This window comes from Sceloporus undulatus, chromosome 1, assembly GCF_019175285.1.
Source record: "Sceloporus undulatus isolate JIND9_A2432 ecotype Alabama chromosome 1, SceUnd_v1.1, whole genome shotgun sequence".
NCBI classification, from domain to species: domain Eukaryota; kingdom Metazoa; phylum Chordata; class Lepidosauria; order Squamata; family Phrynosomatidae; genus Sceloporus; species Sceloporus undulatus.
The window spans coordinates 276,080,568-276,106,130 of NC_056522.1; the positions used below are offsets into that span (position 1 = coordinate 276,080,568).

General features: G+C 39.0%; 1 protein-coding gene across 2 annotated transcripts in view; it reads right to left on the minus strand.

The window, feature by feature from the left end:
* Positions 1-25,563, minus strand: part of LMO1 (LIM domain only 1) — a 132,035-nt gene that overhangs the window by 12,312 nt on the left and 94,160 nt on the right. For both annotated transcript variants that reach the window (XM_042480507.1, XM_042479664.1), the window contains exon 3: positions 4,165-4,290. In XM_042480507.1, coding sequence (XP_042336441.1) covers positions 4,165-4,290 — 126 coding nt within the window. The remainder of the gene's footprint in view (positions 1-4,164; positions 4,291-25,563) is intronic.

The window sequence follows — 25,563 nt, forward strand, 5'->3', positions numbered from 1 at the left end:
TATCACCATTAAAGCCCTACATGGATTGGGCCCAACTTATTTAAAGGATCGCCTACCTCCATACAATCCACCCTGTGCTCTCAGGTCCTCTGGGAGGAACTTACTGCAGCCTATAAAGACCAGATTGACTGCGACTTCCCAGAGGGCTTTTTCTGCAATCGCACCCAGACTATGCAATGGCCTGCTGGATGAGATCCGTCAAATCACCAATCTAGATAGCTTCCAGCAGGCCTTCCCAGAATAAAATACTAGGCAATGTAGCGACCCCCACGTATATCTGATGACTCTGCCTACTGCTATTGTTTTAATTGTTTATGTAATTTTAACCTTAAATTGTTTAATTCTTTTTTAAGTGGGGGGGGGATATTTTGTATATATGGTGTATTCTTTTAATATTGTTAGCCACTTTGATTGTTGTTACAAAAAGCGGCATAGAAATAAAAGTTTTATTATTTATTTATTACAGTCCCACTTCACAGAAATGGCACAGTGACCCCTTTGACAGACTGGGCCATTTACTGAAGTGGGCCGGGCACAAATGGATTGGTTTCCCTTATGCCAAACCTTATTGATGTAGATAAGGAGTAGTATACCCAATCACAGTTTGTGCTCAATGTGAACACTTGACTCATTTGCAATATTTAAAGTTTGTCTGGGATGAAATAAAGCATGTGGGCTAATTGCCATTCGGTTGTGCAAAAGTGATCATATAATAAAAGTCCAACTAAATGGCTTTTACCATCTGTGGGGAAAAGAAATACATAACTTCCCGCTCTTTGTGCTTCCTCAAAATGTTTGAAATTCAAGTATAAATCGTCCTCTGTGATGAGATCTGTATATAAATGTTTTGGAAGCCAAAATGACATGTATAAACTCTCTACACTGATAGTGCTTACATTTCTGTCTGCAGAGGAAAGATGCTGAAGTAATGAAGAAACAGATAGGAAGCCTCCATCGCTGTATTTCCCTTTCTCCATATATTGTGTAATACCAGAATCCACCCACTGCAGGCTTATATATGTCTAATGAGAAGCTGAAGGCTATCACTACCAGTATCCATAGTTTTTTGTGGGTTTTTCAGGCTATGTGGCTGTGTTCTGGAAGAGTTTATTCCTGACATTTCACCAGCATCTGTGGCTGGCATCTTTAGAGAGTGTCCACATGGCAAAATATAGAGGTCACAGAGGCTATGCTGGGCATGACTGAAGTTTAAGCCATAGAAGTCTGAGCTACTCCAAAAATGTAAAACACAGAATGTTAACTGAGGCTGGTTACAGGGATCGTGCAAAACTCCTGTTCTAATAGCTTCACTGGCTGCTGGTCTGTTTCCAGACCCAATTTAAAATGCTAGGTGTGAGCTAAAACACCCAATATGGCTTTGGTCAAGTTTATATGAAAGATTATGGTGGCATCCACACTGCAGAAATAATCCGGTTTGACACTGCTTTAACTGGGCTGGCTCAATGCTATGGAATTCAGGGAATTGTAGTTTGTGGTGGCACCAGAGCAGAGGGGTGTCAAACTGGATTATTTCTGCAGTGTGGATCAGCTTCTGCCCAGATCCTGAGTTACTCAGGAAAGGCTCTTCTCTCAGGGCCAATACAGACGGGTGCTTTGTGCTGGCCTGGGCTGAAAGTAGGGCTCAGCATTTACATGGTGCAAGCCCTACTACTGGAGCCCATGTACCACCTTGGTGCATGCCCGTACATACGGGGCATGCGATGATGATGCATGGGTGTCAGAACACCCAAACGACACTCCGCGGACACCCCTAGAGCGGCTTCTTTTAGGGAGTGTGTCGATGCTACCAAGGACAATGATGGGTGGCTTTTAGCCGCCCGTCTGTCGAGCCCCTCCGTCTCATTACCTTCACACGTATGGTTTCTCAGCGGCTGCCCTTAGGTCCTGGAACCCCCTTTCCCTGGAGAAATTAGAATGGCTCTTTCCTTCCTGTCCTTCAGCTGACAGGTGAAATTTTTTTATTCTGACAGACTTTTAGAACTGAAGGTGTGGAGGTGGAGAATGGAAAAAGAGCTGCTGCTGGTATAAGAGACTAAGGACAGGCAGGTGAGAAAACAGAAGTAGTAACCCTGGGGGAAAGGGTTGTACCTGGGCTCCAGTGTTTCTCCCCAGTGTTCTGGCTTTGGCAGTGCCACTTATGGTCATATCAGTGATTGTAAAGCATCTAAACTCCTTGTTCAGTAACTTGGTGCTGAATGGAGACAGGCCTTGAAAATCAGTCAGTTTACTTCCTCTCAATTTTATACAACTATCTGATGTTTTTCCTCATGGTTGAATTGTAATCTGGACCTATACTTCAGAGATGCCAGCCACAGATGCTTGTGAAACTTCAGGAATAAACTGTTCCAGAACATGGCTACATACCCCAGAAACCCACAAAATACTATTATATATGTTTGTTCAGAAACAAATCCCATTGAACTTTTTGGGACTTACTCCCAGGAAACTGGTGTAAGATTGCAGCCTTAATTTCATTCTCAATTCTTGACATAAATAGATTCATGCAAATCACATGAATATCAGTGGCACCAACACTTTCCTCTTTCTTTTAAACAAGAATAATAGAAATGTAAAACTGGAGGAGATCCCAAGGGTCATCTACATGGTAGCATGATTCTGAAAGTTGTTTGCTCACAAAACCATGTTTTTCTCCTTTTGATAGATTCAAAAATAGTCTCTAAACAACACAGAGATTTCAGAATTTTGTGAACACTCAGGCTTGTTTCAGATGTTGGATTGCTAGTGAAACTGATGGTTCTATATAGTTTAGAAAAGGCTGAACACCATCTTGTGTATATCACCTATGTCAGGGGTGAACTAACTTCAGGCTTGAATCTTCTACTTTCAATTTTTTAATGAGAACCCCAAGATCTATCAGCTGGCGTCAGACACAAAAGACATAAACCATGAACTAAAGAATTCAGCACCCACAAATTGGTTTTCAGTAGTGCATCAAAACCTAATAGTGCTCATAGGCTTTCCACAGCAAAATTCAGTCCTGCAAACCCAAAGCTTTCTTAATTTCAGTAGAATAATTTAGTGTATGGGCAGAGTAATTTTATAGCTGCTATTGTTGAAATATAGGGAGTCTGAAATTCTTGCTAACTGATTCCAAATCACTTGGGGACCTATAAGAAGAACCAAATATTCTAAGAGCTTCAGTGTGATCATGCAATTTCTCCCCCCAATGCCATCCCTAGAAGCTTTCCCAGTCCTCCAAAGGCATTATAAATTTGGGCTGCCTTTTAAAAGTTGTGCCTAATTTGGAAGTGGGATATATTAGATAGGGTTTTTTAATGCACTAGATCTCTTACATTAAAAATTTGTATGCTTTGTGAAATACAGTTGCAGTCTGCCTTGTTCTATGAGGGGGCAAGAAGGATAACATCACCTTGATATTCAGCTTTCCATTGATGAATTAAACCTGAAATTGATTCCATGCAACAGACAATCAATGATGGTACATGAAAAGCTACAAGACACTTCTCTGTGTGGTGGTGCCACATGAAACTCACTTGTTGTACCTTCAGTTATCAGTCTTTGCCTATTATTGCTGGATTTTAGGCATACATTATATATTCCACTGAAAAGTTATGATGTGAGCAAAGAACTCTACTGCCTGTGTGGCAAGTAAATGGGTACACTTCCAAGATTCTGTAAGGGATTATTTAGAGTAGCATATTTCTTTTCCCTCATCTCCCAGCCCAGTCCTTGAACCTGTGAGATGCCTGATTTAGGTAACCATGATTTTGAAAGCATTTATGCCAAGTGATCCTCATCTCAATGGATGTTCAGCAGACCGACTAGAGGTTTGGCTTTGAAGTGGTTCATTCTGTTGCATCCACGCTACTTAACACCACCTGCTGGTCTAGATCACAGCACCCACGCCTCCACTCCCCGCCCCCCCATCCATTCCAGAATCCAAACAACCATTGATTCTGCATGTTTAGTCAGAGTTCTGTAGGTGAAAAGCTTGGATGTTCAATAAGCAAGTTAAAATAATTTGCTAACAGTGGCAGCTTGAGGACCTGAGAGAAGGTGAGGCAGATCAAACAGCAAACCAGATTTCCCTGTTCCATGGGGGCAGAAACAACTTGCATATCCCCCACCCACTTAAATCATGTAAAAGTCTTGTGTCCTCACCTCTGGTTGCAAAGCTGACAGGCAAAGCAGTCCAAGTGGTAAACATTATCTCTGGCCCTCATCACCATCTCAAAGGCAGGGATCAGCTTACTGCAGGCAGCACAATTCCCAGTGGTTCCAAAGAGCCTGCCAAGGAAGCACAGTCATTAGAAGCCACTTTAATTAAATGGCAAAAGGACTAATGAAGTGTAATTAGCAGTATCAAATACTGTATTGCACCAATAAAGAGAACTTGCACAATCCCCCGTTTCGCTGACCAGCTAGTGTGTTTATGTGTGGGAATAGGGCTGGAAGCTGTATGGAGAGTAAGCCAGGGCCCTTTGCTCACGGTATGAGTCTCTAGCTAATTTACTGTCTAATGAAGAAATCCATTCCATATGCACACAAAGGGGCTCGTGATATTTCAGTCCTAAACAATCTCATCTTTTCATTGCAAATTAAGAGTGTCAGCAGAACATCTTTACAGGACTCTCTAGTGGACTCTCCACTTTCTCATTTGTGATCCTTTCATCAGTTCTTTACATATTTACTTTGTTATCTGGAAAAAAAATAAGCAGAGTATGATTAGGGGAGGACTGGGTGTGTATATCACCCTGCCAGACACGATCTCTCTTTCTAGACTATATAGTTGCCCCTCTGTTTTCATGGGGGATCCGTTCCGCCCCCCTGCAAAAATGAAAAATCACCAATATTCAAGACCGTGAAAACAGAGGGGTGACTGTACACTGAAGATGTGTGAAACTGCAGGTGTTGCACAAAAAATGCAATTTTATACAACTATCTGATGTTTTTCCAAGACATGGTTAAATTTCCTTAGCCCAGGAAATAAAGTGACTGCTATTGCATATTCTTATTTTTTAAGACACTGGTTTTGCTCCGAAGTAGTACCGATCTCAAGCACTGAACTAGGCTCCTATTGTGAGGGTTGAAGGAACTCAATTCAAAATGCTCTTAGGACTTTCCACACATACTTTGGTTTTATTTCCCCTGGTGTGCTAGATGCACCTGGCACAGCATGTCTTTTACTCTTCTTCTTCCCTCCTTCTGCCTTTTACTTACCTTGGACACTGGTTTTCTTTCTATCCTTCTCACCCAGCACATACCTCTATCTCTTTCCTCATCCATCCCGGTGTTTGCTTGCCCCTCACCCATTCTCTCCTCACTTTCTTTCAAAAAATCAGCACATATTTTATCTCCTTTTCTTTTCTAAATTTTAGAAGAGTTTGAACACACTGAGGAATGAACCTGCAGTTCCATCTAGCATGCTGATGTCCCTCTGGGTTCACATGGCAAAACATTGAGGTCACAGAGACTATGCTGGGCATGACTGAAGTTTAAGCTATAGAAGTTTGAGCTACTCCCCAAAAAGTAAAACACAGAGTGTTAACTGGGGCTGGTTACAAGGATCATGCAACTCCCCTGCTCCAATAGCTTCATTGGCTGCTGGTCTGTTTCCAGACCCAATTCAAAGTGCTGGTTGGGAGCTACAACACCCAATATAGCTTTGGTCAAGTTTATATGAAAGACTATAGTGGCATCCACACTGCAGAAATAATCCGGTCTGACACTGCTTTAACCAGCCTGGCTCAATGCTATGGAATTCAGGGAATTGTAGTTTGTGGCGCCCCCAGAGAGGAGCTGTGTCAAACCAGATTATTTCTGCAGTGTGGATACAGCTTTTGCCCAGACCCTGAGTTCCTCAGGAAAGGCTTTTCTCCCACTCTTATAATCTTCACAAATATGGCTTCTCAATGGCTGCCCTTAGGTCCTGGAACGCCCTTTCCCTGGGGAAGTTAGAATGGCTCTTTCCTTCCTGTCCTTCAGTTGGCAGGTGTAAACTTTTTATTCTGACAGGCTTTTAGTGTTAAGGAAAAAGCAACATGGGATATACAGTGAATGAAATAAAACATGTATGTGAGAGTCAGGGTGACTCAGCAAAAGCAATTAGAAGCTACACAGGTGTAAAAGGTAATGTAGTTAACAAGTCCTAAATGCCAAGGATAGAAATGCAAAGTGGATAATTGAACACACCTGAGAATTGTTAAAGTGGACAAGGTGAAATGATGAAATCATTAATTATGGGATGAACCAAGAGAGCCAATGAAAATGGTTGTACACGCCCACTGGGTGGAAACAGACAACAGTGGGTGGTATTTTGCAATGACTATAATAATGGCTATGAATCCCAATGTATTTTGTGGGTAGTAGTTGTGGAGGAGTATTGGATAGTTTTGGAGCTGTATATAGTAGAATAAAGTAGATCTTTTATATAAGACTACTGAGTTGTCTGGTGTCTTGGGTGAAGCTACAAGAGCCAGCTGGATCCTGAAGAAGTGTGAAGACTTCTGTGGAAGCAAGAGTGAGAAGGCTTGGAGAGTTTGTCAGGGTCTTCAGCCTATTCTCTGTAACTCTACTGCTTTAGAGCAAAGCTTTATCCACTGGCCCAAACTGGTCAGCGCCGGTGCGTAACAAGGTGGTGAGTTCGAGCCAGAGGTGAAGAGCTACAACTCCCATCATCCCTGACATTTAGAACTGAAGGTATGGGGGTGGAGAATAGAAAAAGAGCTGCTAGAGACTGAAGACAGGCAGGTGAGAAAACAGAAGTAGTAACCCCGGGGGAAAAGGTTGTACCTGGGCTCCAGTGTCTCTCCCCAGTGTTCTGGCTTTGGCAGTGCCACTTATGGTCATATCAGTGATTGTAAAGCATCTAAACTCCTTGTCCAGTGATTTAGTGCTGAATACAAACAGGCTTTGAAAATCAGTCAGTTTATTTTATCTTGTTTTCATACAACTATCTGATGTTTTTTCCAAGGCATGGTTAAATTGTAATCTGGACCTACACTGAAGCATCCTCAGCACATCAGTCTCTCCAAATGTTGATTTCAGGTAAACAAGTTTCATGGGAAACTGGCCCAAAATTTCCATCTGAGAAAAGTGCAACCTGCTCATTGCTAAAATGCTAAGAATCTTAATTGGAATCTCAACATTGAAGTAGTTTTTGGCAAAAAGAAACCTGATGTGAATAGCTTCTCTTAGCCTTTCTTTCACCAAGCCAGTGAAAACAGGTCTACCTCTCCATCAGTTGGTTCCACATCAGCTCCTTGGTCTCTGGAGATAGTTTTTATGTCAATGTAGATGGTTTGCCAGTTTTGTTATCTGTCTCCACAGCCACTGGCTGCTTTCACAGCATGACACTCAAAAACGGTATAGGCCCTCCTATGAGTTCTTGAAGATCAAATGCCATCATCTGCCCAAGTATCTACATGGGAAGTGTACCATATCTCAGTGATATATTGCATGCTTTGTTTGCAGAAGGCCTCATATTTCCAGGTAATGGGGATGTGGAAAATCCCAAGTAGCTGGGCAGGAAAAAGTCCACTCCTTGAGAACATGGAGGAAACAACTGTGGGACAGAATAGATAATTATTGCCCTTAACTAGATACTGAATCTGAATCTTACTCAGTATCAGGCCCTGCATAAAAAGGTGTGATGATATTGCTAAGTTTTGAAAATTAGTTTTATTTCCTCATTAGAAATGTAGTAAAAGTATGTATCTAATTAATTTTTTTTGAGGAAGCGAATTTATTTGAGTCCCTATGTTGGGAGAAAGGCAGGATATAATAATAATAATAATAATAATAATAATGCTATAGGTAAGAAGTCAGGAATTCAACTGTTAGTATTTTCTTGTGAGAATCTTAGAACAGTTTAATATTTATTTTAAGAATAGCAGGTTTTTTTAGGTGTCTATTTTACTGGGTTTTATGTTTTATGTATTTCATGTGTTTTGTTTATATGTATTTTATTATATATTCAATAAAATCTGTTTTTAAAAATTGGAAAAAAATAAAACCCTTCATATGTAGCCAAATTATCAACCCTTTTATACAAAAAATAAGTACAAACAAGTAATTATTTTATTAACAAAATAATGGGCTGGATCTAATCATAGAGTAGATTCTTCACTTAAAAGTTTTGCTTTTAAGTTGGGGAGTTGTACCAAAACATTCTGGACCCAATACATCCACATGAGTTAGTTCCCACTGAAGTCAAAAGCCATGACTAACTTTTCACCCTGCTTTCAAAATAGCTCTGGGTTTGTTTTTTCCATTAAAAAGAGAAAATAAATTCTATGAAAGGTAAAGGGAATTTAGAGTTGCAATCCTTACCTGGAAATATGTATTATCATGATCATCAATTGATTCTTGTGAATAAATATGCTTGGGATGGGACTATATTAAGATTCCTACCTATTCTTGAACTATTGCTTTCTCAAATGAAGCTGGGAGGAGAATTAAGCCTAATATTTTTATGTAACAGCCTCAGTGTATTACTATACATCACTCAATCAATCCATCAATTATATTTATATCTCACTTTTCTTCAGAATGGGATCCACCATTTTATACAGTTTGAAACTTGATTAAGTGATCAATTTAAATGCTGTGATTACAACTCAGAAGTTAAAATGAAAGGGTTTCTCTAGTGTGTTAGAAAATTGTCCAAAGCACACAGTTGCCATTTCATATATTTATGGATCAGGATTCACAATGCTGGACTTCTTAAATGGAGTGCAAACACTGGAGGTGTATGCCAGGGTTAAGCATCAGAGTTAGATCTGGAAGAGCATCAAAATTAAAACATCTTATGATGCATAAATGTAGCAGACAGAGTCCTCTTGATATGGGGTTGGCAACACAATAACATAGTACAAGAGAGTCCATTTTCACTAACAGCACATAGCTCATCAGGATGGCTGGTGGCTTCCAGGTCAGTGAGATGAATAATCCAGTCTGTTTCTTAGGCTGCATCTGCACTAGAGAAATAATGTAGTTTGACAACACTGCAGTTTAACTGTCATGGGTCAATACTATGCCATAGAATCCTAGGATTTGTAATTTTGTGAGCTATTTAAAATTCTCTGGTGGCACAACAAACTGCAAACCCCAGAATTCCATAGCACTGAACCATGACAGTTAAAGTGTTGCAAAAGGACAATACAATACAAAAACACAAGCTTCTTATAAACAAAATAAACATACATTAATACATTTTAAACTAGTAAATCAAACATTAAAAAGGAAGAATATATATATACAACAGAAACCCTTCAATCAAACCTAACCATATTCAACTTAACATTCCTGCTGTTATCACAGGAGAGAAGATCCTTTCTAATCTTATACCTACCTAAACCTTTAGCTCTCCACTACCAATCCTTTCCAGCTCTCTCTCCTTCAAATCCCTATGTCTTGCTTCCCCTATATTACTTTTCTCCTACTCTTCCTTTACTAACTCATTTCGTAATTCTACCTACACTTACCTTCTTCACTCACTTCTTCCCTTTTATAATTACTATATCATACTTCCTCTTCTTCTTTCCTCCTGTTCTTGTTTTAATCTTCCTGTTATCTCCGTTTTCACTCTTACATACATACATACACACACACCTAACTTCCTTTCACCAGTATTTGTCCAATTAGTGGTTAACATTGCCTTTCTTAAAACATAAATAGATTATACCTTAGATCCACTAACCCTTTTCTGCAACTTACTAACACCAAAAGCAATTAAAGCACCAAACCTCCTTATACCACTATCTCTAATTAAACATTAAACTTACATAGACATTATATGTAACATATTGCTATTTTACCCCATTTAGACTCTAAAAATTTAATAACTCCCATCCACTCATCCTTTGTCTGATCTTTAGTTTCGTCTCTTAACATTTGGGCCAATCTGTCCATCTCAATTCCTTCATAAAGTTTATAAATCCAATCCTCGATTGTTGGATTTGTCTGACATTTCCATTTCTGCGCAAAGCAGATCCTCGCCAATACAACCATGTAATACAATATCTTTTCTTCTTTCCCTTTTATGTCATCTTGAAATATACCTAGTAAGAAACATTCCGGACTTAATTTAATCTCTCTCCCCATTATTAAGTTTATTTGGTCATTTATACCTCTCCAATATTCTTTCGCAAACCTACAGGTCCACCAACAATGGTAGAAAGACCCCATTTTTCCAAGTTTCAAGCCTTTCCTGTTTCTTGGTAAAAAGAAGAATGTTAAGAGAAGGATCATTGTTTCCAGTCAAGAAGGAACTGATGTGGGTCACAGCCATTACAGTGTTTTGCAACCTGTTTTACTACCCCTGAAACTCAAGTTTACAGCTTATGGGTACATCTAGACTTACGAACATTTTACTTCTGTTTGGGTAACCTTTCCAATTGAGCGGGGGAGCAGTATTCTGGAGGCATCTCCTTTAAACATGCTGCAGACTGGGTTTGGATTGTTGATAAGCCACACTATATCCATGGGCTAGAACTTTTTCTCCTCCACTTAAGAGCTGATCTTATTGGTGGAGGCATAAGTAATATTCTTTGTTGTTGTTACTCAACATCAATTTCACTTCGACTTATGACAAATCTATAAATGAGAGGCTTACAAGATCAAGGACTGTTATTAACTTCCCTGATAGTGTCTTGCAAGCTCAGGTCCATGATTTCCTTGACTGAGTCTAATTCACACATAATACATTATTGTCTTTTATAATGAATCGTGTCATCATATGTCACCCTATGTGGTATTCCTAGCATACAACATTTTCTTCCAACTTCAGTAGGCATGTAAACTGTATACCCTCCTGGAAAAAGCACATTGTACCACAGTTATCTATGCTGATTTGGTTAGTGAAAGCTGTTGAAAAACTTTAAATGGTACACAACATGGAAGTCAGATTGCCCATCATTATTCCAGTACTTCTAGATCTTTACTAGCATCTAGTCTGATTCAATGTGCAGTTTGTGATCTATAAAGTTCTAAAGTGCATCAGGCAGAGCTTCTAAAATTGTTTTGTTACAAACTTTTCTTTTTCCTTTTTTTGCACAACATTTGCCAGAATCCGCCAGACAGTATGGTCATTGAGGCCTACACTGAAGGTTATAGTCCAAAAAAGGATCCCCCCCCCAAAAAAAAATTTAGTCTGGTATTGGTATATATGACAGACCTGTACCTGAGGATCTTCTCCAGTAGCTACTTCCAGAGATTGGACAATTTGCTTTTGCTGAGATGGATTGTCTTCCCTGGGAATGGTTCTTTTTTTTAGAACACTCATCCCCAAACACTGCTTTCCAAAAAACATGAAAAATGAAACCTACACATATTCCCACAGCTCCAACCTTTCATGATTTGGTTAAAACTATAGACTTTCCAAGGTCAAATTGGTGTCCTTTCTCAGATACTACTGACTGATTGTCTCTCTGCTCTTTATAGTCTATAGGTTTTATGAATATACTGTAGATGGCACATAATTACTTCTTGGACAATCTCACATTTACTTATCTTGATTAGGTTTGGTCATACAAAAATAGCCTCCTTTCTGTCATCTCAGAAATTAAACTACTTGATTTTATAGCAGAACAGTTTTTGCATGCTAGCCAAGGGTACTATGAAAGTGGTCAGAGAAAACAAAAGAAACCTCCGTAAGCTGCAAATCTGTATTTTTCTATGCAGTTAAATTTGGTTGCAAAAATACATAACACATCACTGATGGATCCTGCTCTCTTAAATGGCATAAAAAGGAAGCTGTCAACATGCTCTTACTGTATTTATATTAATATTGCTTACTCTTCTAAATGACAATCTTGACAAGTGGCTTTCAGCTTGAAAATCAGAACATTGCCCCTCTGATCTTGAAAATGCCCAGATCAGTTGCCATTAAAAATTTGCTGTCCTATATCCAAATGAGTAAATTAGAAGCAAGCTAATCCTAGATTTGTTCAGAGTGCAGAGCCACTCCATGTGCAAATGCTGGGGGAGGGGGGGGGGGAGAGGGAGAAGAAGAAGAAATCCATTATTCATCAGCATCACAATTGTGTGGAGCTCAATCTAGATTAAACAAAATAAAGGGGCCCCAGACAGCACCATCTGCATTGTTAAACAGGCACTTTTCGTTACCCTTTGAATTAGCAGCTTCTCTAAATGGAAATGATGGGAAGTTTGGACAGATGTTCACTTAACTATTTAAACAGTCAGCTTAAGGAACATGAAAAATGTATTTGGTACTGGATTCACCTGCCTCCTTCCAGGGGCTTTGAGGGTAAGACAGTGTTAAACAGCTTTGAATGTTTGCATAAGATTTAAGGCTTATGTTCTGTCCAGCTGAAATCATGTTGCCTTTTAATGTCTGTAACAAATATAGCTCCCAGCTAGTCTGTGTGCTAATCTTGTTCTCTCCCTCAAACATTCTTTTCCCCGTGTCAGCGTATGAACATTTCTTATTCACTACTCCAGTACTACCATGTTTGAACTGTGTGTTTTTTAAAAAGAGAAAGTTGCAAGCCAATAAAGTTGCTAACATTTAGAAATCTATTTTAATGTTCAAAGACCAGATGGCTCTGCCAACAATGACCCCCAGTAACCAGAAGGAACGAAGCAGTATATGGACTAACTCATATTGCTATTCATAATTAGAGTGGAACTGAGGCATGGGGTGGGGGAACACATGCTTTTGACCTGTGAGGACAATCCTTATGTCTCTTGCTCATTTTTGAATGAGCCTCTGTTGTGTAATCTGACAAGTATTCCTGATTGGCCAAATGACTTTTATGGATAATAGGTCCAGGATAGAAAAGGGGTACCAGAAAAGTACTAATTCAAACAAACTGGTTTGGATCCAAAGGGAAGTTAAAAGTAAAAACTGTTGACGTAAAGAAGTTAACTCATGGAAGACTGCATTAGCTTGGATCCTAATGTAGGCTGGCTAAAACAAGATCATGGAAGGGTAGTTTCCTGACCTCTTCTTCCCCCTTCAAGCACCTGCAACCTACAGAAATCCTCTCTGGAGTACTGAAATGCTCAACATCTCATTTGGAAATGCCAGGGATGAAGGAAGGGAAGAGGATGAGAGAAGCTTTCCTTCTGTGGGCTTCCTTAAATCCATTTATCTTGGGATTTGAACAGTTATTTACTTATTCCACAAGATGAGGTCATGTTATGAGCAGCAAATGAAATGTGCTAGATCTTGGAATGTTTAGACAATTCTTCACAAGCTCTTAGTAATTTCTGATGCAGAGACCATCCACATTTCTGCACTATGCTCTTATAGTGCTGCTATTCCACGATTACTGTCCTGTCTGCCTCTTGTTGCATTCTGGACTTTGTAGTTCAGTGAGCCCTAACAGCTCCCTGGCTGAGAACTCTAAATGCCCCTCCCTCAACTGCAAATCCCAGAATGCAACAGGAGGCAGCCAGAGCACTAAGAGTGGAATAGCAGCACTATAAGAGTGTAGTGCAGATCTGCAGCTCTCCCGGATGGATGTGTGGACTGTGACAGATCTAGCCTTTGAACTCCACACTTGTCAGGATTCTATATTTGTTGATATGTGCCTTCAAGTCAACTCTGACTTATAGATACCTTACTATCAGGTCATTTGGCAATATTTATTCAGAAGAGGTTTGCTATTGCTTTTTCTCCAAGGCTGAGAAAGTGTCACTTGCCCAACTGGGTTTCTATGGCTGAGCACGGCTTTGGTTTCCTAAAATCCTAGTTCAACACTCAAAACTCTACACCACACTGGCTCACAAACATGTAAATGGTGCCTATATTAGGATGAAATACATTTAGAAATGCAAGACATGTTTATAAATGTGCTTTTTAGCTGACAAAGGCCATTGGAAAGGCTGATTTAAATGTTTAGACAGAAGTTAAACACAAATTTTGATGTGGATTTCTTTCTTTGTTTCTTTTAAAACTACACTAAGGTGGAAATATAGTGGAACATAGACTTATTTGTATGACTCTAATAATTAGCAGTAGCCATGATGATAAAAGAAGAAAATGCAAAGACAAGATTACTGCTGAACATGAAGAAAACAAAAATAATGACCATGGATGATCTACATAAATTCAACCTAGATAATGAGGAAACTGAAATAATTAAAGATTTCCCATACCTTGGGTCAAATATTGATCAGAAAGGAGACTGCAAGCAAGAAATGAAGACTAGGAATGGGAAAGGCAGCTATGATAAAACTAGATAAAATCCTAAATCCTAGTGTAAAGAACACTAAAGTTAGAATAATCCAAGCCATTATATTCCCTATCACCATGTATGGATGTGAGAGCTGGACAGTGAAGAAAGCAAATACAGTAAGAAGAAAATCTGGTGGTGCTGGAGAAGATTGCTGAGGATAACATGGACAGTCCAAAAGAAAAACAAATAGGTCCTTGAACAAATCAAGCCTGAACTCTCCCTGGAAGCCAAGATGATGCAACTTAGGCTGTTGCACTTTAGCCATATCATGAGAAGGCATGACTCTTTAGAAAGGACAATTATGCTAGGAAAGGGTGAAGGTAGTAAAAAAGAGAGGAAGATCACATACCAGATGGCTAGACTCAATCAGGAAGGCCATGGGCCTGAGCCTGCAGGACTTAGGCAGAGCAGTGGAGGATAAGGGGTCTTGGAAGTATCAGGGTTGACTCCAGGGCAGTTAACAGCAGCAACAACAATGTTGACAAAAGAGGACATTTTAATAGCAGTATTAGATTCACGAGATGCACAGAAAAGAGTGACAATTTCCTTCTTTTATTCTGTGAGCTCCCTATAGTCTTGCAATTAAAACAGACTACTGGAGTAGAAGCCATACGGTAGATCAGGGGTAGGCAACCTTTTCGACCTGGGGGCCGGGTTGCTGTCCCTCAGACAACTGGGGGGCCGAAGCCAATAAATAAATAAATTTTATATATATATATAAATAAACCGGGACAAATGTAGGACAAATTTTTCACATGGAGGGCACCTTTTTTAAAAAAAAAATGGAGGTCATGTGAAAAAATTTGCTGATTTTTAAAAAAATGTTAATATAAATGCATGTTTCTGAGGCTTCTATAGACAATTGCCCCCACTTGCTCCCCCTTGCCCGCCGCTTGCCTGCCTCCTCTTGATAGGCCAAAGGCCCCTTGCCCTCACGCGAGATGCCAAAGGCCCCAGCGGCAATCGGCGGCAGGACCAGGCTGGGGCCAGTCCCAAGGCCTCGCCGGGCCGGATCCGGCCCACGGGCCATAGGTTGCCTACCCCTGCGGTAGATGATCTGTTTGGTTGTGTTTTTTTTTTTTTTTAAATTTTAAGTTCCCAAGACTGCTTCTGGCCTATAGATGTCCCTAATTTGGTTTGAAAATGGGTGCATGTAATTGTCAAAAAGATAACCATATTCACAGTTTTGTAATGACAGAAACAACCTCCATATGTGTTTCAATGTGCATTAAAGGAGCATTTTCTATGACTGATACAGACCTGAAGATAAAGGATATTTCTCCACAAACAACTGCATTCTCCCATTTTGATAACATGACCAACTGTGTTCTTTCTCTGCAGAGTCTAAAGGTGGCTGGGCAGCAAGGGTTGTAAGGATTTCTTTGTGGCTTAAATGCATCAAAAATTAAAAAATAAAACAAAAATCAAGATGGGTGGTAGGACATCCTCCGTCCCTAAGATAACCTGGTTTTCTAAGGAAATGGAGTCTTGTCACTCATACCAACTGAAGACTCAGACATTTTAAGGCAGTATATCATGAGATCCTCAACAATGCATGAGTCAGAGACAAGGGAGGCTTTTATCAGCTTTTTAAAAACTTTTGGTAAAATAAAAGTTGGCAAGCAGCAATTTTTTAAGTACAGATTTATTTTCCCTTATGTAGCAGGAGGGCCTAGCCAGCTTGTAAATAAGCTTAGGCTATGCAGATTTAAAATTTAACACAATTAAACTTTTACCCTGTGGTAGTAATTATGCTTAATGGCTCTTACTCTGAACTTAACCATGTCTATTGTCGTTAGCCAATCTGAAAGTAGGAGTTTAGCCAAGGACAATTTTCTGTAGTTTATAGACACACTAAAATCCTGCAAGCTTAGAATCTCATTGGCTGTTGATGTCATTGTGTATAGTAAAAATTAAAGCTAATTAGCACAGAGGATCGACAGTGAATACAAATGAACTGATGGGAGAAAAAAGGAATAAAAGAAAGCACGCTTCGTAGCGTGTGACTGTTGAAGGAGGGTTATTTATTTAAAGACGTCTTTGTTTATAATTATAGCAGCAATCTTTTGTACTGCACTCTGCCCTGTTCAGGGCTGTGGGTACTTCCCAAACCAATGTCAGGCACATATATTTGCCCAGGTTTAGACATCACTTTGCCTAAAGTGATGGCATGGTGAACAAGTCTTTCAAACAAAGAGAGTAGGCTTCTCAAAGAAATACTCATTTCTATAAAGGAAAGCACATCAGATTTCTGATCCTTTGTTCCAATTCCTTTTCCCAAAAAAGAGAAAAACATGTTTTCAAATTTATATCAAGGAGAAAGACCTGTTTGGCCTCCTCCTCTCACTCCCCCACTCAGAGTATGGCATGCTACCTTTTAAAAAGTTGTCAATTACATCTACAATTGTGAGGTAATCGATTACATTGACAATTGGAATTATAAATATTACAATTGTAATGAACACCAATGAACTGCAGTTATAATTTTAAAAAGCAACTCTACCCATTTGCTGTTCAAAATAGTTACTTTTACTTCATTTAACAGAACAGAAAAGTTTATTTTATTTACTTTAATGAAACATCAGGGAACAGCTATGGCCCTGTGGTATGAATCACATCTTGGTAGGGAGGTCACACCCCTTAATTAGAAAAGTAACCATAACACAGTTATATTGTAAAGTGAAAGTATATATCATTACATTGCTATTGTAATTTAACTTTGTTCTACTTTATTATTGGAAATATGGATTAATCACAAACAAATATTTATTTGTAATGGGTTACATTCATACTGTCTTCCGATTTCCATAATTTTGGCCTGGCATGCTAATGAAACAGCCTGGCTTTCTTTGTTACATCTGGAGCTTTATTTATATATTATGTATATATTTGTTTGATTTATAGCCTCCTTTTCTCCTGAATGGGCCTCAGGATGTGGTCCTAGTAATAATATCCTTGTGGCAAATAAATGTTGCTCTGCCACAGGATACGCATGTTCTCTCCACACCATGGATAGCTACCGGCAGTCTCCATACTTCTTTTATTGAAGACTGGGAAGACAGACCATGGAAACTGTCACAAGGCCAAGTGAGAATAATCCCTACAAACAGAGCAAGGACAGTTTATCACAGGGAGGCCATTTCCAGCAGCCTCCCTAAGGTAATCCATGGTATGCTCCAATTCTTATGTGGGCTTCTTCTTTCTCCTCTAAATTCTCATATGGAAACCCTGGGCCACAACCTACCGCTAGAACTCATGCTTCTCATGATAGCCCTAACAGCACACCATGTACACTATAACTATAAGAAAAAGGCATTCTGAAATTGAACTGCTTCCAGAAATGAGCAACAAAAATGAAACTTAAGTGCCTTTGTAAGGAAAGATCTAATTGCAAAGAGCTCCTTCAGTACTTTAAAAGCAATGCTTGTAACACAGTGCTTGTGTTGAATCTCATCTCTTTGCTAAAGTCCAAATAAAGTGTAGAACATATCTTCCACCACCAATGTGACACATAACGGCATCTAGAAAAGCAATGGGATTTAGAGAATGGATTTTTTTCTCTTGTCTCCTTTTTAGTACATTTAGGATAGGGTTTTTTCTATTTTGTTTTACCTTTTTTTTGTATATATGTGTATACTTAGCCCTTTGATATATTCTATTTGTCAGCTGTTGTATGTGTGTATTTTTATCTCCTCTGTTTCCCCCCCTGTAACTATGGATTATCAATAAAAACTTATTTTAAGAAATGGAATGGAATTTAATCTAACCTGTACTAGAATTTATGGACATTGACACAGCACATAATAACCTTAGGCAGAGCACAGAAATGCCTGTGTTCAAGACATGAATGGGGAACCTGATGTAATCTACTACAACTCCCTCAACCATTACTAGCTATGCTGGCTGGGCAGATGGGACTTGTGACCAAGCACTATATGGAGGGCACAGGTTTGCTACCTCTGACTTAAGAATATCCACTGCCTATAAGGCTTACCTCACCTTCCTTTTGCAGTCTCATTTTACACTCTATAAACAAAACAATTTTCCTTTAAGCTCCCTCCCCATTCTCCACAAACATCCCAAGTGCATTTTTGTAGCAGCAGTTATTAACAGGGAAGTAATCTTTTTAAAACACGCTTCTCTTTGAAGCAACTGTGAGAGATGTTACCAGGGAATAATTGTGGCTTAATTGTTAAATATTTCATCATTAGTGCAAAGAACTGAACTCTACAAAAGAGAACATTCCTTAGGCTTAGAAAGTTATGTTATTTTGTGAGGAAAAGTATTTTACACTAGCACCTCTTCGAATTAAAAAAATACAATCTATTGACTAATGTAAGCTTGACATTAATGCAAGTGACTTAGGAGTTTTGATTTTGAGTAGAATTCCCATTACCTGAACCTCAGTATTTCAAACATCAATTTATCAGAAATGATTGGATGCCCTTCATGTAAACCCATATCAATCTAATTCTATGAAAATGTACAGCAGCTGTTTCAAAGGATCTAGATGTTGCTTGGACAGTTTAGATAAACATTTACCTACTTAATTAATAACATAAGACACCAATGCAATGTCACACCAAGAGAGTGGTGTCTTGTTGCAAACTTGAATTATATGATAAAGGGTGACCTATTTCAAGACTCTTTTTACACTTTTCCACTCCAATGAAAAGACACTCACACAGATGGAAAAAGATGCAGGTGCTACCTTTTCATATTCACTCCTTGGCATATGTATGGTAAATATCTATAAGGAAGAGCATGCATTTTCTTTCTCCAAAACAAATGTGACCTTTTTTAGTTGTGCCAAATGGCAAAAAACAAGTTCCCTGCTGCCTGGAGAAGATACTTCTGATATACCAAATACCTCATTTATTTGAAAGCCAAGGTGGAATACCTGAAACAAAGTAACTTCTTGGATGATTGGAATCACAAGGTGTACTTGGAATAATATTACATATGTGCACTAATGTCTATGGAGACATTTATTCTAGTATCCTGACTTTTAATTTATTTGTTTGCATGTCTACTGAACTCATCCTGTAGTGGTGCAATTAGAAATTTTAAAGATCTGCATACTTTCAGAGCCTTCTATGTGTTTGTCCCTCAGCTTAGAAAACTTTTTTTTGAGGACTACTGCTCATAGAATCCCTTATCCAGGATGGCCAGTGGCCATGCTGGCTGGGGCATTTTAGTTCAAAAAAGTAAAATTTCAAAGCACAGGGCCCAAATTCTTGTGTATCTAATGGTCACATAGTTTTATGAAGAACTCTAAAACATTATGCCAGCTGCATAAAGAAAGGCACACACAGATCTGGCAAAAGTTACTTTTTTGGATCATAGGTTCCAGACTCCAATAGCAATTATGACTTTAGGTTTGGGGGTTTGCTGTCCAAAAAAGCAATGCTTTCAAGATCTCTATGTACCTTTTCTGTGCAGCTGATGTGGCATAAAGTTTACAGTAGCTCACAAACAGATGTGAGAGTTTGATATTTACAGGATTTTTTTTTAAAATGTAGGAAAAGATGTAAAAATGTCCCCCTCTTTCCCCTTTCCCTGCATGAACTGGCAAATAACAGGTTTCTAGGTATCAGAACAGGAACACAATAATAAAAATTTAAAAAGATACGGGTAGAAGGAGAGGAGAGGAGACAAAAATCTTTACATTCCAAAGGTCTAATCCTGTCTGACCTCAAAAGCTAAGCAGGGACAGCCTTGGTTAGTATTTGAATGAGAGACAACATTTGTTGTAGTGTGACTTCAAGTCATTTCTGACATGACTATCCTAAGGTGAGCCTATCATGGGATTTTCTTGGCAAGATTTATTCAGAAGGGACTTTGCCTTTCTTCTGAGGCTGAGAGAGTATTAGTTGCCCATTGGTTTTCATGGCCAAGTGGGGATACAGAACCCAAATTAGTACACCATGTTGGCTCTTGCCAACAAACACCAGGTGCTATATTTCCAATGAAGGAACTGAAAAAACTACCTCTGAGCATTCCTTGTTTAAGAACACAAAGACTCATATCAGTGGTGATATAAATAAAGGTTCCAAGCACTGCAGGTAGAAGAATTTTACTCTAGGCACCATATATTTTTTCTTGTACTCTTTTGGATAACCTACATTTGTACTCATTTTTGGAAGAGAATTAAATTAATTGGTACAAAATCTATGTTCATCATTATTTCTGAGACAATTTGGTTTTCCAGCCAGAGCATCATTTCACTTAGTGCAAGTATCCTGACAGGTGCAACTTCTCTTACCAGGATTAACACACAACTTGAGTTTCACAGATGCTGTGCAAACACACATGAACAGAGCAGAGGTCTCTTTGGAAAGTTTAAAAATTATCAGTAGCAAAACAGCAAATCTGGAGGTGCCAGAGGCAGGTTAGAACATCAAACGACTGAAAGATTTAGTCCACGCAAGCTTTTCACTTAATCACAAGGCTTTAGGAAATAATAAAAAAGTCAGCTAACAAACCAAGTGCAATCAATTTCTGCCTTTAGATGGTAGAACTTCTCTAAGTGGAGAGTCTCAGTTAAGATATCGTATTTTGGAAGGATCTTTTCTTTAAAGTTGCAGAAAATGTAATGCAACTTTTATACGATGCATTAAGCAAAAGCCAGTGTGGTCTAATGGAATGACTATTACACTTGAGAACAGGAGAGCGGGTTTTAAATTTCTCCTCAGATCTTTTGAGCAGAGTGAAGGGAAAACAAGAGGAATAGGGAAATGCTTTTGTGCAGATCAGGCAATGCCCTTGCCCCTGCCCTTGCTCTAATCTTATCACTATGATGCCCATGCCATTCTGACATGACAAACCTGCATTCTGTGCCATCCTGGAACAGTCAGCTGCAACACTGGGCCTGAAACAGAGTTCCTTGAGAAGAGAGAAACTATGACTGAGATTCTACATCAGAGTTGTGTTAGTAACTCTTCACATATGGAGTTATGTACTCATTGCTCTCCACAACCCTTGTGTTTAATGGCAATATGTCCCAACTGACTGCACAGCTGAATGTGCAACCAAATGCACAATGGATGTGCATGTGCACTCATACAGGTACCTCATGCACTATGGCACCATATATGTAATTCTGTTTCTGCAAAGTTGAACGAAGAGTCCATTTTGGATGAAAATATCTTACTGCTTCCACAGGTAAACTTACACATACATAATACAACAACAAGATTCTGCCCTATGATTATATAGGTAAAACTAGGCCTTGAAATATGACAGAGAGATTTGTGCTTCTCTATCTGACATCTCTCAAGCATGATCAGTCTGCAAGTTCCTTGTATATAAGCAGGAAGGAGAGGCAGCTAGTAGCAGAAGCAAGGATAGTAATAACCAGGAGTAGACAAGATTCTGAAGTGTAAAGATATATCACTGAATACCAAAGTCAGGATTGTTAATGCCATTGTAATTCCTATTTCTATGTATGGTTCTGAAAGTTAGAAAATGAAGAAAATTAACAGGAAGAGAAACAACTCATTTGAAATGTGATGCTGAAGGAGCATACCAAAGAACTGCCAAAAAGACAAGTAAAAGGTTGCAAGAGCAAACCAAGCCAAGATGACTAAATTGAGACTGTTGTACTGTAATTTAGACACATAATGAGAAGACATGATTCATTAAAAAGTAATGCTTGGTAAGATAGACAGAAGGAAAAGAGGAAGACTACATTACTGGTGGATAAACTCAAATCACGGAAGCCATGGCCCTGAGTTTGGAAGATTTGAGCAAGGCTGTTGAAAATGTAGTGATTTGGAGATGTCTCATTCATTGGATCACCATAAGTCAAAGTCAACTTGATGGCAATTAACAATAACAACAATAATCAAGGACATTAGGAGGCAGTGCAGCTTGTAGAATTTTATTGGTCTAGATCCTTCTGTAATTTGGGACGCACTGTCATTTGTGCATTATATGATTCTAGCTGGTGAATTGAACACTCCCTAGGGGAAAAGAGCATGTGGTTCAAGGAATGTTAGAAAGATGGGAAGGCAGCAGACGTCCAAGTGAGTATGTTTTGTATGTATTATGTAATTTTATACTGTTTTTAGCTTAATGATTTTAATTCTTTTAAATTTTTTATTATATATTTTTAAAAACAATTTTATCTGTGCACTGCCATGGGTCCCTTTTGGGGGTGATAGGTGACAGAGAAATGAAACAAACTAACAAACACATCCAATTTTTACTACTTTGGGCATGTATCCTTGATTTTTTTTTTTTTTAGAATTGCTGTGCAGAGCTGTGGTTTATGACTATTTAAGTTTGTTCCACTGTGCTTACTCAGAAATGGTAGCCGAATGAGAGCTCAGTATTTTGAGTACACCTTCTTGGTGAGATAGAAATAGTATACTTCAAGAATCAAGGTCTTGCTTTGCAGAAACAATAATCAAAGTAGACACTGCAGCTACTGTAAACACCCTTCATCCACAGGGATCATGAAACACTTTACAAATTGAAATGGAATGTCTACAGAGTGGTTGCTGAAGCCAGACTAAGAAATAGTCCATGGCATTATGCAAGTGCTGAGGGCAGAGAAGACAGAAAGATACTGTTATACTGAAACAAGGTGACTAGCACCCAGAGTTCATGAGCAGTAAAACCTTTTTTCCTTAGGACATGCAGCCAATGGCTCCTCATAACATAACAGGAAAAAAAAAAAAAAGAAACCATTCCTCATGAATTTACATGCCAGTTCATTAAAATACATCACAGTTCCAGCTTATTGGCTATCTCTATGGATAACCAAAAAGAAAAACACAGAGGGAAATGGCTGATTTTAATAAGATAATTAAAAAATGGAAAGGTGTCTTCAACTCAACACCTTAATATAAGGATATGAGAAAGCCATGCTGCAAAACCCTGTTAGAATAAGGTGTCAGGAAGCTCCCATCATCAAAATTGACTTGCTCCTAGATGAAGACCTAGAAGGACAATAGGTGTGCAGTATTTTTTAAAATATATAATATGTACTCAATGTGTTTTTAAATTATTTTAAATTAATGCTTCAACTGAATTGGTTGTTTAATTTTTTAAATTTTTCTTCTACATAGTGTTTTAGCTGTTTTGTTTTTACTTATATTGTAAGCCACTTTGGGTCCCACATTGGGAGAAAGGCAGGATATAAATTAATTAAATAAATAAATATATAAGAGTTAATTACAGAAGGGGCTTCCTCAGGAGATTTCTTCCCAGTACTTCCTCAGAAGACTCAGGGTGAAACAGACTGTCCTGAAGGGGCGGCTTCAAGCTACCCCCAAGAAAGCCGGATTGGGGTTGTGGCCCCAATCTGCCTTTTTGCCCGTCTAAAAGAAGTGGCAAATAACCACTCCTTTTTGCATCGGCAAAAAGATGGCTTTCCCCACCCTGATGTGGCTTTACGGCACTCCTGTGGTGCATAAACGCCACACCGCCACAGCACCTGGAAGCCAGCCCACATCTGGGCAGCCAGGCAACTTCCAGGTGTTTTCTGGGCATGCGGCATCTAAATGCCATTCCTCCAAGGGAAGCTGGCGTTTAGAGCTGATCTGTTTCGCCCCTCAGTATCCTTCCGTGCCGAACCACAGATACCACTTCTTTTTGCTTGAAGGCACCTCCCCTATTTTTATGTTGTTATGTTTGTTCCCTTGCTTTATTTGTGGCATCTTGGCCTAACCTCATCACAGATATCAAATGTATTTATCAGTCGTTGCCACACTCAACAGCTGTCAGCGCAGATATTAGTACCATAAATATCAATGGTCACAACTTCATGTATGATGAATTGTCTATGAGCAAAATGAGACTGTGAAGCAGGTTTTTGTGATTGATTACTTCCTCATTTCTCAGTATTTTTGTGCAAAGACTTGTTGTGTACTAAGTTGTATATTTACCTATGTTTATAAATCTAAATGTTCATCTTAACACAACATTTAATTTCCTATTATGACTTTCCATTCCCATATTGAGTGGAAGAGGTTCTGTCAGGCATATGGTGTTCCAACATGACAGTCAACCATTACAGATATCTTCATAATAAAGAAATGTGCTTTCTCTTGCTATTATGGCTACATGCCACAAGAAGAGGTAACACAGTCAAGGTGAAGGGAATTAAAGTAGCCTAAGACTACCAGAAAGGTAACATTGTGCTTTCTGCAATCACATCTGCAGCAGCCTTGATACTGTTCACAGAAATTGTTTACTTGCACTAGTGGAAAAAGCATTCCAAATAGTTAAATATTTGAAAAAATAAAAATGATGTAGCAGATTTGATTGATTTATTTTCAATAACACACCTGAGAAACAGCAAAGTGTTACTCAGAACTTTCAAAATGGCAAAGAACAGAATCCAGGAAACGCTATTTGGTGATAGAGATGGGACATGGTTGTGATTAATTTATACCCAGATGATTGTGATATGACTCAAATATGTCAAGCTTTGCCTGGGTTTGGAAGATGTGGCCAGTAATCAACCATCATGCCATCTGAATTCCATTAATTCCATGAATGCTCCAGATACATGTGGAGTTCTTCTCACTGTAGGAGAAAATTGTGTGTTCCTCTACACACAGAGAACACAATGAACAAGATGTGCATGATACTTTCACAGTTGCCATCCCTCTGGTTTTTTTGTATTGGGCAAAGCCATCCTAAATTGAGAGCAAGTATAGGACAGCTACTCAGAGTCCAAGTTCTGGCTCTGAAAGTACATTTACTGAAGACAGGGGCTGAAGGGTAGGTGGTCTACTGAAGACTGGAGTGTCAGGAAGTAGCATTATTATTTCATATACCTCTTTGTATGTATGATAACAAAAGATAGGTCCATCCCTACCATTAGGCAAACTGAGGCAACCATGAGGGGTTTAATGTAAAATATGTGTGTTTTTCTGTGTATGAATCTGTCAAGGTTTTTATTTTCTTCCAGATTTTGCAACCATGATTTCTCTCTGGAAACAGATAAAAACATGAATAACCTTAATCCTAAAATGTGCAAAGGGACCTTGTAGCTCCTTTGAGAATGAGAGAAAGAAAGAAAGCTGGTATATAAATTTTTGTAGATATCGGGGGGGAGGAATAATCAAAATGCTTATATGTTATGTTATATGTTAGTCGATGATCTCTGTCTGGGCATGGACAGGGGAATTGTGACCCTTTAGTGCTCTTGAACCTTGCAGCGGCCATCGATACCATTGACCACGGTATCCTGTAACACCTGAGAGAGTTGTCAAGGTTTAAAGTCAGCACACTCGGAAATGCTTGGATGTGTGTGTGTCTGACCATGAGCATCCAGCACTGGAAGGACAAGGCTGATCAAGCACAGCTGATGCTCATAGCCTCAAGGACACCCTGATGCCTG